Raw genomic sequence first — 17,986 nt, forward strand, 5'->3', positions numbered from 1 at the left:
AGAAATTGCTGATTTGGAAAATCATTGAAGTTTTTTGTTGTGTGATCATTCCACTCTTAAAGGAAGTCAAATACATCCTCAAGGGCCTAAAATGAATACTAGTTGACTCATAATGAGTGCTTGTCCCGCTGTATTTTCCACTGCTTGTCGCGGTTATCACTCTCACTGTGGAAATGAAGGTATCCCAGCTGTATGGACAAAACATTTACCTGTAACATACATGGACTAAATATTATGCAATAAACACAGATAAGAAAAAAAAATGTTATTTGCTTTCTGCCAGCTAATGATTTTGGGGTAGTCATCACTAACCCCAGCGGGACCTTACCTAAAAAAAATTCACACCCTCAATACAGAACAAAGCTAGCTTATTCCCAGCTCTTGTTTAAAGACTGCTTTTAAGTTGATAAAAATTCTTCAAAGGGCCATGTTTAAATAAGCCGGTTAAAACCTGCGTCTCTTATTCTCGATCAAATAAAGCATCAGCCAGCACACCTTTGAGCCCTTGTGCTGCTATCTCAATAGCTCATTGAACTATATATCTGCTGGCAATTTCTTTTTTTATTAGAAAAAATCAGCAAGGCAGCGTTAGTGTCAGTGGTGGTACCCCTGGCTTCGTGCGTCAAACGTGCACAGTGTGTAAATTGTTCTCTAGAGGCACATTGTTGGACTGTATATCAAGGAAAGGAAGGTGAATGCATAAGTGGCTCAAGCTAGAGTCCCCCAGGGCTGACGCTTCTATAAAACAAATCAGAAGATTAGATAAGATCCCCAGAAATGTAATGGTTAAAATCTCTCATTTTGCTTCTTCTTAAATAACACACAGTGCCTCAGTCATCTGTTCAATTACAGTCACCAACTGCACTGACATCAAAGCACTACTGACAAGTCACCGACTATACTGCGCTGGTAGTAATAGCATGGAACTTTTAAGATTGGTCAAAGAGATGAAAGACAAACTCTTCTGCTTCCAAAAAGACGATAAATGTAGCACAAAATATGTTATTCTGCTTGAGTGAATTAGAGACTGCTGTCGAATTTCGTGTGGTCACAATGGATCATTCCGGTCGTCCAGTGGGCAAAGTCGGCCTCTTTGATACAGACAACCTGGGTTTGAATCCTAGTTGGCTATTTAGGAGCAGGATTATTTAAGCCAAATAGTTTTTGGGAACAGAAAAAATATCTGTCTCTGTACCTGGTAGATCCTTCCCTGTGTGCACAGTATTAGTATCTGCAAATGTGTCTTCTGATGCTGTGTAAATACTGCACAATGGGGGAAATGAGATTTTTGCTGTAGCCGTACAAGCAGCCGTTTCATATCACTCTTTAGAGAACTGAAGCAGCATATAAAATGCTCCCCTGTCCCATACAATAATTATTAATCTTTTCATTCACAGGACCTATCCTGTCTTATTGATCTTATCCCGCAGTTGGTAGTTAAACCTGCTTTAACCAGATTGGTCATGCCTTTGCTAAATTCCACAGATGAAAGTTTATCCTCTAACTATCTATTTCAAAGGCAAGTGTTGACTCTTTTTTTATAGCAGGGCTGCAGCATAACTAATTTTTTTTCAGTAAGAAGCTCCTCGGTTAAAAATCCAGCTGAAGCCTTCTCTGTGTTGAATTTGCTTATTCTGCCTATGCACGTGTTGATTCTTGCCAGGTTCTTTACACATTCCAAAAACATGCATGTTGGGTAATTGGACATTTTGAATTGCCCTTAGGTATGAGTGTGTGTATACTTGTTTGTTTCTTCTGTATCCCTTTGTTTCCATGTGTTGTCATGTTGTCTATTTACCACAGAAAATAGGCACCGGCCTCCCCAAACACCCTCCAAGGATAAAGTGGCTGTCCAAAATAGGTGGATAAATTATATTAGCATAGAGGTGCTGTGTGCATTAATTACTGTAATCAGTTATCTCATATGAAGCTTTCTCCTAATAACTAAGCATACTCTCTCAACAGATGTACATATACCCTCTCATAATTGTTCTCTTAATTTATTTTGTGCAAAATATTCAAAGCCCACAAAACATGACAGCAAACCGACTTCTGGCGAACAGTTCCATCAAACGGCATATTTACAACAAAAAGAACTAAAGCTGGACATGTTAGTGCGCCTTCCAAATTCGTCCCTACTCAGGCATTGACTTCTCTGCCAGAGAGCGAGGCCTCTACGTACTGCATCTTTTTGGCACTCGGTAGAATTGCGGCAGGCAGGTACTGATCGCACGGCGAATGCAGCTCGTCCATTTCCGTCGTGAAATGGTCTGGGCTTTCACCGTTGGACGTCTCCTTGATGACACTGTAAGTGAGCGCCACGCTGTAGGACGCAGGTTTCTCCAGGCGCTTGGGGCCACAGTGACACAGCTTCTTGAAGGCGGTGCGGAACTTCTGCGACATGGCGTTGTAGATCACTGGATTGATGGCACTGTTTAGGTAGATGCAGAGACGGCAGAAGAGCAGGAACCAGTTGTCCAGGTAGGCTTTGTCTAGAAAGGAGTTGACCACCACTAAGGTCCGGTAGGGCATCCAGAGTAAAGCGAACAGGATTACAACCACGGCAAGCATCTTCGTCACCTGGTAAAACATCAGTCAGTAAACATCAGTTAGAGAGACCAGGAAGACAAACAGAAAATACAACTATTTTTAATGGATCTGTTCATCAAAGCAGCTCCATGTAACTTTTAGCCACTAGGTGCCAGACTTGTAACTTCCAGGTTTAGCGCCCATGATGGCCACTGGAAACACTGCACTGTCACTAAATTAAACAGCCTCCCTCCTTGTTTTGGAATCTGATAGCAGAGCACTTTGGACCAGCAGATTGATTGAAAGACAAAGCCACATTACCCCTCTAGATTAAATCCTACATCAGAGAACCAAAACCAGGTCTGATCAGGTAGGTGTCATATCTGTATTTGTTTTTTGTTTTTTTGTTATGGAAGTCTGAGCTCAGAGCTGTGCTCTAGGTCACATGACAGCAGCCAACAGGCCCATAGTAACTCTGGTGGAGCTGCTGGGGTCCACAGCTCAGGTGGGATAATCTGTTGAAAGGATAGTTATGCACTCCATAAATGTGGCTGTTATGGAAAGCTGGGAAGAAGAAAGCATTTTTTAAAGAAAGTCATAAAAAGTCATACTTAGGGTATGCTAAAAGTTATGTGGGGACACAGTAAACACAGGAAAGAATGAAGGAGATACAGTTGAATGGACCAAATTTAACTTTTCAGCCTACATGCAAAAGTTGGGAGAAAACTAACACTGTAGATTACTATGAACACCATTCTCCTGTGAAACATGGTAGTGACAGCATCATCCTGTGGGAAGGATTTTCTTCTACAGGGACAGGGAAACTGTTCAAAGTGGATGGAATGATGACAGGTACTAAATAAAGGCAACCCCCCCCCCAACTAAACAAATTAGGGTCTTGAAAACATCTTGAACTGGGGTGGTGTTTCACCTACTAACAGAAAATATGGCCTAAACATACAGACAGAGGTACAATGAAACGGTTTAGATCACAGCATATTCAGTGGGGGGCTTGGGGGTGACCTAGTGGTTAGAGAGCAGGGAGCTTGAGTCCTGGAGAGGCTGCAAGGTTCTGGGTTCAAATTCCACAGACTGCCACTCTAAGTATCCGAGCAATACCCCTAGCCCCACAATGCTCCATGGGCACCGTGCAGTGGCAGCCCACTGCTCCCTAAGGGAAAGGGGTAAATGCAGGGGATGAATTTCACTGAAATGTATTTTGCAATGACAGTTAAAGAGGATTATTGATAAATTCATGTTCAAGAATGGCAAAGTCATGACCTATGTTGAGAATCTATGTCAAGACATGGGAATTGTTGTTTATGGATGCACTCTATCACCCTTTTCTCCCTCCCTCTCTCTCTGTCTCTCTCCCTCGCTCTCTCTCTCATTCATCCACAGCTTTTAATTCGGTAAATTTCTGCCTGGTACCGAGATGACATGCCAACTGTGCAAAAGTCTAGTTGTGAAATTTAATCGCTAGTAAATAATCCACAGTCAGCTGTAAGCGTTATTAAAACAAATCGGGAATGACAGCAACTCAGGAAGTCCATGCAAAATCACAGAGTGGGGTCAGCAAATGCTGAGGGACATAGTGTGCAGAGGTTACCACTTTTCTGCAGTGTCAAAAGCTACAAATTGCCACTCTTCATGTAGCCGTCAGATAGATCTAAAACACTGTATAGAGAACCTCATGGAATAGGCTTCTTTGGCCGAGCAGCTGCCTTTAAGCCTTACATCGCCACAGACTACAAACTTTTAGGAGTGAATGCTGCTTGTCAAAACTTGATGCAATCTGCTGGGTTTCCTTAGACAGGAAAAGTTTGACCAATCTGTATGATTTGATTGAATTTGACTTTTGTAAAGTGCCTTGAGACACGTGTTGTGAATTGGCGCTATATAAATAAAACTGAATTGACATAGATAAATGTCAAATGCAATGGTTAAAAGCAAGCTAGCACTGGAGCAGCATAGATGTGTTTTCTGGAGTGATGAATCATGCGCTTCTGTCCGGAAATTAGACGGACAAGTCTGGGTTTGACAATGCCGGGCGACATCTCTGACAGCATTGTGTCAAACGTAATGTCTGGTGCAGAGGGAATGTGATGTGTGGCTGTTTAACATGGGTTGAACTTGGCCACTTAGTTCAAGTGCAAGGAACTCTTAATGGTCCAGCATCCCAAGACTGAACATTTTCATGCTACCAACTATGTGGGAAAAAAAGTTTGGAGATGCCTTCTTTCTTTTCTAATGTGACTATGCACCAGCGCATAGAGCAATGTCCATAAAGATATGAGTGTTGTAATATAGGCCCGGCTGGCCACCAGACTTTTCTTGTCCCCCACTACCAACTTCCACCCACCCACCACCAGGCTAAGCATCATTTGTTCATTAATTTTAAATCTATTTCAAATCTACTTCAAAGAGTATCTTTGGTGAGATCATTAAAAGCACAGTAGTGTCATTTTATGGTCAATACGTGAGCTCATAGGGACCTATCACCCTACACTCAAAGCCCCTAGCTGTCTCTACTTGTCTACAAGCAAACAACTTTTTTGAATAACGTGATATGTCACAAAGAAAGGGTCAAAAGACGTTGGACACAGGACTCTTTCTTTTTCTGAAGTCGGAGGAGCAGTGGGGGAGATGGTGAGCTCTCTCGTTTCCCAGCTGACCAAGAGGAATCCACAAGGCCAAGTACGGCAAGCACGTTTTGTGCTATATGGAAATATGAACACCAATTTTATGTTGGTTTAACAAGACAATGTTATTAAATTTGTCATTAAATACCCTTTTTTGTATTTCGTGGCCTTCTTAGGTATGCTTTGTCTAGTTTGAAACAACCACAACCAGCGGGCAACTCAGCGATCCTCAACCAGAGTCTTCATTAAAGCTCCTTTCACAGCTTACAAGCTAGATGTGCTAAATACACATATTGGCTCTCTCCACTTTCACACTAGCATTGAGATGACAGCACACAGAAGTAAGCAATACAATTGGATATAAATAAATGGATGTTGTGTGATTGAGATGGACTACCAAAAGGCTCTGGAAGAGTTCTTTGAAAAACCCAAAAGGATTGCATGTAGCTTATGCAGCCTGCAGCTTGTCGAAAAAAATAGAAACGGTCCATAAATAGTAAAGTATAGCATACCTCTTTTTCTAGGAGTTCCCTGACTTTATTATTTCGCTTTTAAGTGATCAGGTTGTTGGTTCCTTGTTTGAACTTTACTTATAAATGTATTTTACTTTTAAATGTGACCAGCATTATACTGCTTGTTTTAAAGGGACAGTCTGTAACTAAGTATTGCTTGTATGAAAATACATATTCTGACATCTAACAACATCCCATCAAAAATAAAAGCGTTCTCATAGCTTAGTATTTGTAGTTTATAAATGAATAGGTGGCGCTGCACCCCCGGGAGACGCCATGTTGTGTCGCCATTCCTGATTTCGGTAGCCAAAAGGGGCCAAACTATCTGTCTTCTATTTGAAGACGTGCTGTCAGCAGAGGAGTATAAACAAGCAAAGACAACCTTATATCATTATATTTGGCATTATCTGTTAAAATGGAGGACCATTCCTACTCTTTGCCGAGTGAAATTTCAAAATAACAGTGAAGTTTAATTTGGTGTTATGTTAGAAACAGGGCGGTGTAGTCTAGCAACTACTCTGTCCTCCCAGCAGAGATGGCTAGTTTGCTCATCTTGTCTCCCTCTGCCTGTCAGGGAGCGTGCCTGTATGCAGAGGGGCGGAGTGATATTTGAGCCGGTTCATTGTGTCTGTAGCGCAACAGCGCGAGTGGGTCTTCTTACTTGTGTTTATAGTTGGTTATTTTAGAGCCCAAAAAAGCCACTGCACATTCAGAAAAAAAAACAAAAAAAAAACGATTCACAGAATTTACAGTGCCAAAAACCTTTCCACATGATGACCGTAGCTATTAGCTATTAGCAGTAGCTTGGTACCAAATACATGGAGGACATGTTGTCACGGTCACATTTATGACACTCCGCGGGTTTTTTAGTAGTTATTTTGCGCTTAACGGCGGGGTCCTTTGAAAAGCATTTAGCGCACGACAAGATGGTGCTGTCTGATTACTTAATTAGGATTAAATCTAAATGTAAACAATTGATGTTTATTTCAGCTGTATTTTTTTTGCGTTTGTTAAAAAGTATTTTAAGAGTGTGCATTGTTTTAAAACTCTGTAGTTGTTGAAGTATTGTTAATGACTTACAACACCACATAATTAAACAGTCATATTTTCAAATTTCCTGGTACTTTGTTATGTTGGTTAACAAAAACACGGTGGGCTGCCATAGCGGCAACTACCACCAAGCTTAGCCAGATTTTGGGGGGAACCCTGGGCTGAATATATTTCTGTAGCCAATTTTTAGATTTGTATTTGTAAAACCTATAATTTTTCTTCCACTTCTCATTTATATTGTACTTAGGGCTGGGGTTACTTGGTGCTTTGCATTGGTCTTTTACATAAAGCCCCAATGAAATGAATTAAACTTGGTCCTTGTATACATACACACACACATTAATGTAGCAATTTGAGGTCTCACTCATTAAAAATGTCAACTAACTTAAATAATTTGTGTTTTTTGTAAAGCACTCTTAATAGTTTGAGTACTGGTCATACGCTGTAGCCCTCAGCATATTGTCATTTCCCAGAAATGCTTTTATTGTACTTTTGACAGGACAGTACAGAGTAAAAAGCATTAAGATGATGAGTTGAAGAAGACAGGCGGCATACCTTTAACTGATAAGCAACTCCAGTATACCTTGCTGTCAGCTTAGACTGTGTGCTGCATAAAATCAGTTTTCAAGGACAGAAAGTCCTTTCTTGACCTCTTTAATAATCCATCATGGGCTTGTATTGTTGCATAACAAGCCGCATTTGACTATTCTGATAGTTCACCAAAGCTGCTTCCTTAGGTGCAAATGCAGGGAGTTCATCAGTATTTTAAGAATGGTTATGGGTAAACAGGAACTTTAATAACGTTAATTAGACATTAAACATATTACGTTTTTTTCTAACATTTCTAATTCTAAATCAAAAACAGAAAAAATTACATTGGATATGAAGTTTGATCTGTTGCCTTAAAACACACTTTGCGATGTTTATACAGCTCAAGGTTATGAGAAAAAGGCAGTGCCACAGTCTTACCCACATGTGCACTGCACTGGTTGGCAGGAACCAGGAGAGCACTGTTATATCATTGCAAAGAAAAAATAAATATTGGACATAGATGGCATTGCTTTTCAAACATTATATGTTCCCAGCACTTGCTCAGCTAAGTGCTGGGAACACGTGCTCAGCAAGTGGACATTAATTTTGCATTAGAAATTTTCATTACTTTTACATAATGAATTTTAAGCCATATCTTGAGGTGTCAGAGAATGCAAGTTTCCATAAAAATGATCATTGATGGCATCTAACCAGCCTCCTGAGCTCTGGAGGTTTTATACCAGCATGGGTGGGTTTTCTCTCACAGCCAACTGCAGCTGTAAAGCACGGTAAGTTGATCTGAAGAGTTTTTGAGATTGTAGTTTTCTCAGTTGTTGCATTTCATGACAAACTGACCTTTAAAATGGCTATGGCCCACAAATACAGTACGTCAAAACCTATTCATGTGTTTAAGTGGCCTAGTCAAAGTCCAGTCCTAAATCTATGTTTGAATCTGTAGCAAGACTTAAAAAGTTAGGATTACTCACACTCTCCATTCAGTCTGACTGCACCTGAGCTATTTTAAAAATAAGTCATTTTTCAAATGGTTTCTAGATGTGCAAAGCTGGTAGAGATGTGAAGCTTTAATTTCCACAGACGATAGTTCTTACATGTATTGACTCAGGGTAGCTGAATGCAAATCCATACAACATTTTTATTTTCATTTCTAAAATTAATGTGAAAACGATTTTCCGTCCACAACACAGTTATATCAGAATAGGAATCAGTTTTTTTTTCCAGATATGTGTACGCATTTGAGGAATTTGACTCTGAATACTACTTGGTATTGGTCTGTCGTATAAAAATCCTATGTTCTGACACTTACTATTTGTATAGGATTTTTTTAAGACTCAGAGCATTGAGAGGTATGTAAATTGCATCAGAGGGCGTAACTGGAGGACCCAGCAGTCAGTGTTAACAGTGAGTGAAGGGCATTAGACACAGTGAGTGCAGCACTACCCTTAAGTGACAAAATAGGAAAGAAAAGATTTAAATGAAACCACATGTTTTAACAGGTACTTGGGTGCATGGGGCAAATGGATGCTTGATGGCAAGCATTAGCAAAATACCATGACATCTGTCCACCTGCTTCTCCCCATCCAGGAGCAGACATTGGGGTCTTTACAAGATAAAAAGAATCATACATGTGTAGACACCTTTCTGGGATAATAACATGTAGGAATATAAGCCATTTCTGTCACTCTAAGAGATTTCTGCCAGGTCTTCACAAAAGTGACGTACTAACGTAAAGTGACGTATGTGGTTGTCTTTGTTTAAGTTAATGTGTTTTAAACAAAACAGTAGTTCAAGTTTTAAGGATTTATTTTTAACTGATCTGTTAGTAACCTTAAGCCTATTTTATTCCTTCAGCCACATCTACGATCTGCTCAACAACAAGGCCTTTGTGATATTGCCATTAGCATCTGCTCACTTTGGACTGCTAGAACTCTCCTTGGACATCTGTGTCCAAGCCAGAAATCTGTGATCACAATGACTGTGTGCATCAAGAGCAATGAAAAGGAATAGTCAAGCAAAACTGTGGGATATTTTGAAGATTTAAGGATCTGGTGGTCTTAGGGGATGGAGCCAGTGGTTCTATGTTCACCATCTGCTCTCAATGTCTCCTGCCTCCAATCTGCCGTGTTGCTCTTCGCCCTCATCATCCTCCTTCTGTATTTAATTTCAGTCGTGAGGACAGCGTAAAGTTGTGTCTTTGAAAAGACTATGATTCACCTTACCAGTGTTTCTTCTCTGCAATTTCCTTCTGGCATTTGACAGCTCACACTCCACCTCATCCAACCTCAACTAGATTCTTCATATGAGAATCTGTGAACCTACTCCGGGGATGCCCAACTCACATCTTCGAGAACTACTGGCCTGCAAATTTTAGACACCTGTCTCAAGTGGCTGAGTTCCCTCAGCAGTGTGTTATTCAGCTCTGTGGATGCCCTGTTAAAAACCATTTACTTGATTCAGATCTGAAATGAATCATCTAAAGGTGGCAGTATAGTAGGTCTTGAGGACTGGGGTTGGCCATCCCTGATCTACTGGATTCCTTCACTTCCCAAGGAAACATTCCAAACCATCCTCAAACCCTTTGGCTCCATTCCTGTGGACATTCTGGACTTCTGCAGGAATTTTCCCTAAAGCATCTTTAAAGATACATAGTTAGTCTCCCTTTCAGTTTCACTGCTGAAATTGTCCTGGAATGTTTGCTCCACATGATAAAGACTGAGGGTCTGCAGCTTGGGGTGCTGGTGCCTATCAATGAGCGAGAGGCAGGGTACACCAAGGACAGGTGGCCAGTCTATCGCAGTATATCGCAGCTTCATATATATATACATATATAAAGTTGAAGCTTTTAGCGGTTTTTCATTGAATAATTGTATTGAATTTTCACTAAAGAATGACATGAAAAGTATCAGTAACATTCTTTAGACCTGTTTTCTTTTGATTTGGTTGAAAACCATGCTTTTTATCTCCATCATCATCCACAAATATAAACCTCCCATAAAAGGAAATGTATCCATGTTTTTTTTCTGCTAAAGTGTTTTAATGTTAACGTTTTATTTAACCTTAAATCTTTTATTTTAAAACTTTAGTATGAAATAAAATGCTGGTTCTTTTAAAAAAAAATACACCATATTTCATACTGTAGACATTTATCAAAAATCACAAGTATCATAAATCATAAATTTGTGACGATTCTTATTCAACTGGACAGAAGGCAAAAAAGGCTCTTTTGACTGTAAAGGTTGCAGACGTCTATTATAGGCTCTCCTTTCTTCCAAGAATAACGCCAGAGCCTTTGACAACAATTAAATATTCCACTCCCTTGCTATGACAATGATAAAGGCTTCAGAACTGCTCCATTCATATCTCTTTGCCAGCAACTGGAATCTGTTTTTCACCATTTTATATGACAGGTGGAAAAAAACAACAACAACAATGCTTACTTTTAAGAATTACAGAGTGGGCAATACTAGTGTTCTCCCCATTTGGAAAAAATTGTCTGTCAGAAACCATAATGACACAAAAAGCTGCACTGAACTCCTGGTGAGAAATCCCCTTATTCCAGCTTTTTGGTTCTTATTTTCTTTTCCTCTCAGTCAACAGCATTATTGCCCCATCAAGCTTTGGCAGAAACAGTATTTCTCCAAGAGGAATGCATCAAGTGGAATGGGCTTGTATAAATAATAGGAATACGGGGTCCTGCTTATCTGCGACGGCCAAGCAGCTGACCTTCATGGACTGGAAGAGGTATTTCGAGGCCTTTAATGTTACACGGTCATCCCCCATTTTTGGATTGTATATCTAACCCAGTTGGCTGACTCAAAGTTATAACCCAACCCCGTTGTTTTAAATCAGCCCTGTCCATATTTTACCCAAGACCTTGTTGAAAAAATAACCCTAATTGGGTTGTTTCTAACCCAACAGCTTTTAGAATGCACACATAATCTTACTGTAGCAAATGATACGGATAAGGAGCCGTTCAGAGACCGGCTAATGCTATAAAGAATAGAGTCTAATTATTCAGCCCTGCTCTCTGTGTCTCTCTGCTGATGGGCCACTCAGTCAAGGCTTTTTTGTCCCTACGTGAGCCCCACCTGATCTATAGTATATGTTGCATGGTATTTATCCAGGAGGAAATTAAGGAGGAGAATAAACGTACCCCATTAAAAGGCTTGCAAGCAATCCCCCGTCACCCTGCCTATCATAAAAGTATAAAAGCAGGTCGTTTTAGTTCTTAAGCACATTACTTATTCAAATGCACAGGTGAATTACTAGACCACACCAGTATGTGCTCATATGCTCACCTTTATTTAATATGAAAGGAAGAACACGAGTTTAAGGTAAATCCTCATTACTTCTTGACCTTTGAGTAACATGGTTACACGGCGGGGATGGACTTCTGCTGGCATCCACAATGAGCAGGTTAATGCTGAAAACCAGGATTTGTTGGCTAAACTGATGGAGAAAAAAAAAAGAAAAAAGAAAGAGCCCAAAGCCTATTCGCGCAGGGGTTAACTGATTTGACTATCCAACAAGGCATGGAGCTCCCTCAGGGGACCCCACCCTCCTCATTCCAGGAGGGCGTCAAACCTCATCAGATAAACAAACGTCTCCCGCCGCTGACTATCTGAGACAGCCTGGTGGGTCTTTGCCCTTAGAGCATTCTGCTTCACTTTAAACTGGGTGAAAACAAACAAATAAACAAACAAATTAACTATTGAAGGTCTTTTTTTTTAAAAAAAGGACAAAAAAACAGACTTGGACTGTGGTTTAACTCCTATCTAACGGTGTTCAAGGAAAGTGAACAAGATAAATAAAGAGTAGCTACACTTTGACCTTACGCTACAGTCTTATCACTTAGTTCAAATAGACTCAAAATAGTGCTGGCTTAATTTTAAAATGCTGGCTTTATATTATATTTTAACCAAACCCTAGCTCAAAAACTGCGACTCAAGTTTGTTTTGTTAGAGAAGAAGAATTCTCTTCACAGATAAGCATTTTAAACTTAATATTCTGCAAATAATAAAATAAATGAATGCACAATAATGCTAATTTGAAAGACTTTATACTGTGACTTCCGCATAAACTAGGAAATTAATAACATATAAGACCTGAGTTCAAAACTTTGTCAACATAAAAAAAGGGAATTTAACTAAAATATAAAATTCATTCATTTTAACACACAGATAAATTAATGCAAGTTAGGGGTTATTCTCTCAATATTGGACACTGTAAGCAATTTCTCAGGCTGAAACCCAAACGGCTGCAGGATCAAACCCCTACCCCAACTCTGTGGAGTTAAATTAATTCCGGCCCAAACGCAACGTCATCCAAATGACGCTCTTTTTAACCCTACAGTTTTTACAGTTTCCACTTCATAATGCAGGGCCAGTTAACATAACTCATAAAGCTCTACATGAAGGGCCAAGGGATGGAATACTTTTCCATAAGAGTATAAAGCAACCACACAGCAGCAGCCCCTCATGTCTTAGCTTAAAACCTGTTCTTGATTCAGTGTTGTGGTTTTTATCCATGCCTCAGAGCGGGCCACGTCCAAAACTTGGAAACATATTTAACGGGGGTTATTGATTCCCTTTCCACTGCCGATGACTGAAAGCAGATGTCAGTGAATTAAAATGAATTACCGTTAAAGTCAAAAGGAAATGTGAGTTAGAGGTTGAATTATGTGAATTAAATGATGAATTATGACGCTGAAAAAGTTTACACATCAAAATGCTTCACACTCTGCCCTGGCAAACTGCATCCAAAACTTCTGGCTAAATGATAAAGTGCCGCCTTCATTCTAGGGCCTTCGTGTTGGGTCATTTTCTATTTTTACCCCTGTAAATGAAGTGGAAATGAAAGGGGTTGCCATGCCTTTTTATAATGTGCTGTAAATGGGTAGTTCTGAACCCAACATTTTTCAGAGAGTATAAAACGTTTCTCTAAGTAAAATATACGTGCTGGTTAAGTTTCCAAGGTACAGATGACCTTCTTACCAACAGTAAAATAGGGAGATTCTGGCTGTGTTTGCACTCCACTGCACTCGTGACAGTGACTGGGTGCTGGCAGTACTGTGGTGAGCTGAATGTCAAAAACATAGTAGGAAGGAGGAATACAAACATAAAAAAAAAAACACTTTTTGACACTTGACCCTTTGTTTAGCTGCCTGTCTTTACAAATAGTTGCATTTAGAGGCCACCCGCAATGTCTGAAACAGAAGTAGCATAAAAAGTACTGGGCAACTGGGTTCAATAACAGCACAGTTTAGGGGCTGGCTGCAATACGATTGTGTCTTATCTTTCATCCCATTTCAGAGTGTACATTTTGGGCGTATCGATCTAAAAATCCCACTTCAAGCTGCTGATAAGGAGGGGATTATTGTGTTTTAAATTCTGCCAGGTGTGACCTCCTCCAAAGAGCCCAGGATAAGTCATTTGGCTTAGAGCTGAGGTATTGTGTTACTGACTGCATTTGTTGGTGTTCTTTTCAAGTGAAAACTACACAATAATAGCACACAAGGTGCTTTTTCTATTATTTTGGACATAAACATATTGACGCTTCCCTTTTTTCCCCCTTATTCACTTATACTGTATTTGTTTATTGCATTCAACAGATTGCTAATAAAGAGCATTTCTGAGTGTCTAATTCATGTCACAAATATAAGACTATAATTTCTACAGTTTGACTAAATTGGGCAAAAATGGATAGAAACTCTAAAAAGGAAGAAATGTAATATGCTGATTTAAAATGAAATTCATGAAAGAATTTATATTGTAGAGGAGGCATTGTTCTCATATTATATTTATCTTATTAAAAACAGAAGGTACTTTAAATTCCAATCCAACCCTAATGCTAGCATATAATATCAGGTCTTACATGCTATGAAAAAAAAACTGCTTCAGTGGGTGAACGTAGTGATATATCCCCTCAAGGCTGGATGTCTATGGAGCTCTTTACCTCTTTCCATGGCTGTTTCGGGTCAAGGAGTCCTTATCATTGTTAGCCCCCAATATTATACAAATTTGAAACATTCGGCCTTTATCCTAATTGAACCAAAACTGTGGCACAATAAAATCAGGTTTCTTTTACCCATTTGATCGCAATCATTGAATTAACCAGAACAATCACCAATTTGCATACATTTTATCTGGGAAGATTTTAATCAATAGCAAACAAAAACATTTGTAAGATTAACAGCTCAACTACACTCCACTAAATTTGCTAAATTCCTATTATTGACATGATGGTGCTAATATGGGTTGTAATCCAACAGAAAGAGCCACAGAAAAACTGAAAGTTGGCATGTGATATTGGGGGGGGGGGGGGGGAATACTGAAATTGTAATAAACTGTCTAAATCTATTCTAACAAGGCCATGTGTAAAATCTCCCCTAGACAAGCTCAGCTAAGATGTGCTGTCCATGCGGACTCCATCGAGGTTAAGGAGCACAGCTTGCTGCCAGTTTAGATTTGAGCATTTGTGCTGTTGTTAAACCAGTTCCAACTGGATATAAACTACAATTCTCGCTACAACATAAAGGCTTTCCCGACCACAAGCCTGATGATTGGTTCTTAACTTTTATTAACCTATTGAGCCTTTATTAAGAGAGATCCATTCACAACACAATCCATACAAATGTAACCAACACACACATATACACCTAAATTCTAAACAAAATAGATTCACCATTGTTACCAGACAGTAGCCATTATGAAACACTACATTTACAAATGAAATTCAAATAATTTAAATACCTTTCATTTAATTCACTCCAAAACTCTTTTTTGTAACGTATTGATAACAAGTTTAAGCTGGCATCAACACTGTCGCTAAGCAATTAAAGCTCTAACATACGTCTTACATTCTCTCGTTTTCTTCAGGTTGATATGTTCATCCATAACTTGAGTCTGTAAAAAAAATCAGCCTTACCCCCTGCGGACCACAAATTATTAATAGGAACCAAAGCAGTTTGAAGCATCTTCACTCAAGTTCTAATCAGAACCCTATTCAATAGCAGGATGTTTAGGCAATAGGAAAAAGTAGTAAATATTAGAACTCAACCATTATTGAGCATGACGTTAGAAGATTACAGTAGCGTGCTTGGTTAGAATATAAACAACTTCATCGGCGAATACTTAAAACTCTCCACAACAGCTGTTTGCAGTTTAGCGAGTTCAATCAAGTTCGATTAAGCATCAGTGTTGTCTTATCCTCTGTAATATTAACATTGAACTTGTTATTGTGACAATGATTTAATCAGTGATTAAATTGTCCAGTTCTAAATACAATTAATACGAATATTGTGCATGTCAGGCTTACCATTATCTGCTGAGCAACACCACACACAATAACAGCTGACCCAAAGACCCTCAACTTAAAATTTCTCAACAAACGAGACTTAATATTGACAGAATTTGATTGTTATAGGACATGTTTTTTCCAAATTTTATCGGCTAATATTTAACTCGCTCCAAAATTCCTTTTTATTTTAGCACTTTCCAGGGTTTTTTTGTACTCATTTTTATACTTTATTATTAATATATTCTTGTTTACGATACATTTACTATAAAATAGACATTTTCTGTGTCTGTTTTAGTTTTTCTACTTAAAGAATATTTTTAAAATAAGAAGATGAGTGAGCAGCTAGCTCAATCAAAATCTCTTTCTGAGTGTTGGAAATAGAGTTTTCTTTTTCTCCCCAACAATCCGAGCTGATTTTGGCCAGCTGGGCCACAGGTCAGAAATAAAACCCACAGGTTTTTCTGACCATGTGGCCCAGCAGGAGCTGCTCTGTCCCATCCACATCATTACCCAGAGAGCGAGCGAGTAAACAGGAGCCCACCTGTCTGCGGGAGGCAGCCGTGGTGCTGCTGGAGGAGCTGGTGCTGATCATCCTGCCGCCCTGGCTCGCCTCCCTCTTCCACTTCTTGCTTCCGCTCTTGGGGTCGGACGGCAGCGGGTTGAGGAAGAGGATCCTGGCGATGAGCCCGTACAGAACCGTGGCCAGCATGAGGGGCAGCACGTAAAAAACGGTGAAATCCGTGAAGTAGATGGGCAGGTAGTGGTTCCTGGACACCTTGTAGGCGCAGGTGAGGAGCGCCACGTTGTCGTACACCGTCGTTTTAGTGTCTGACAGAAAGAGCCACATGACGCAGTAGACCGAGGTGAGAGCCCACACCAGCATGATGATCTTCTTCGCCCTGGATAAGGTGCACATGAACTGGGCTTTGATGGGGTGGCAGATGGCGATGTAGCGCTCCACGGTGAAGGCGGTGATGGAGCAGGAGGACGCGTTTATCCCTAGGTACTGGAAGTAGGTGATGCCGAGGCAGCCCGCGTAGCCGTACACCCACTGCCCGCACAGGGCCTCGCTGATGTTGGGCAGCCCGGCGGCCGTCAGCACCATGAGGTCGGCGACCGCCAGGCTCACCAGGTAACAGTTGGTGGGGGTCCGCATGTGCTTGGTGGTCAGGACCACCAGGATGACCATCACGTTGCCCACGATGCCCACGCCGCAAATGAGCGACACCAGGAACACGCTGGCCACTTTGTATTCAACGGAATAGTCGGTCCAAACGCCCTGAGTCTGGTTGTTCTGCGCCGACGTGTCATTCTCCAGAGTCATGTCATCCACCGTGAGGTTTTCCATCGCGGAGAGAGGTTGTGGCTCTGTGCGCTTTGGGAAAAAATTACATTGAGCATTGAAGAAGAGAAGAAAAAATATACTTTAAATGTCTACAAAACTGAGGCAGAAAAAGGAATCTCTTTATTAAACAGAAAAATACTTGATTTCATCCACTCCTGGAAGTTTTTTTCCTCCTCATGGAGAAAATGACACGGTGCTCGCAAAGCCGGCAGATAATTCTCCTGTGCGCATGCCGTGCAGCCATAAAACAGACTGGCGGTGGAAGTTTGCAGTCGGGTGAGAGGATGTGTTGCGGGCAGCTTCGCGCCCCGCTCCTGCTCCTGTCTCACTGATGACTGAGAGCTTTCTGCAGAGCCCCTCTCTCTGCTCCTGAGAGCCTCGCGGTGACGCACTGGAGCCGCCAACTATGTTTGCGCCACCGAGCTGAGCGCGCAACGAGGCTGGCGCGAGCGCATCTTTGTGAACAAACAACAATTTGCGGCGCGTGCGTTTAAATGTCACGCATGTTCTGGCACGCGCTCAACTCGGACAAACTCCTGCTCTGCCTTCTCTGTGCTCGCGCTTGGCTCCCGTCTCTGCGCTCACAACTTGACAGAGTGCATGACAGTGAACCGCGCCACCAGCCAATGGCAGATAGGTTTTGTTCTCCTCCAATCATCCAACCATAGTGCATTAGTTGCACGAAAAACAGCCAATTAGAACCAACCAATCAAAATAGTGCACCAAGAGGCAAAAATTAGGAAACAAAACGGTAGGAATGACCACAAACACAACAGAACATAATACAATAAATACCTGAATTTTGCAGCCTAAAATGGTTAGTTACCGTAGATATAAAAATGTAATAACTTAGATTGTTCGTTTTAGGTAATATTTTTTTTTTTTTGCATTTGTTGAGCTATTAAGTGATGTGAGAAAATCATTTTGTCTCATATTCTGAATTTTATTTCTTCCAGCCCCTACCAAATGAACACCTATACTATATCCAGAATAAATATTTTGTTGTTTTTTTTAGTATATTTTTGGAGATAGACCAAGGTGAGAACACACATAGTGAGTTT

At 40.5% G+C, this 17,986-nt stretch overlaps 1 protein-coding gene across 1 annotated transcript; it reads right to left on the reverse strand.

Annotated features, from left to right (window-relative positions):
• Positions 1-1,984: 1,984 nt before the first annotated feature.
• On the reverse strand, positions 1,985-17,515 carry trhra (thyrotropin-releasing hormone receptor a). The gene is made up of 2 exons (XM_012872872.3): positions 16,122-17,515; positions 1,985-2,580 (listed from the first exon to the last, which is right to left on the reverse strand). Exons 1-2 carry the CDS (start codon positions 16,926-16,928, stop codon positions 2,140-2,142), a joined length of 1,248 nt encoding a protein of 415 aa, XP_012728326.2. The 5' UTR covers positions 16,929-17,515; the 3' UTR covers positions 1,985-2,139.
• Positions 17,516-17,986: the final 471 nt, after the last annotated feature.

Source organism: Fundulus heteroclitus, chromosome 3, assembly GCF_011125445.2.
Source record: "Fundulus heteroclitus isolate FHET01 chromosome 3, MU-UCD_Fhet_4.1, whole genome shotgun sequence".
NCBI classification, from domain to species: domain Eukaryota; kingdom Metazoa; phylum Chordata; class Actinopteri; order Cyprinodontiformes; family Fundulidae; genus Fundulus; species Fundulus heteroclitus.

Coding starts and splice junctions, on each gene's coding strand:
- trhra (XM_012872872.3), bottom strand. CDS start 16,928: ATGGAAAACCTCACGGTGGATGACATGACTCTGGAGAATGACACGTCG. Junction 2,581..16,121: donor CGGCTGCCTCCCGCAGACAG/GTGGGCTCCTGT, acceptor ATGTTTTACCAG/GTGACGAAGATGCTTGCCGT.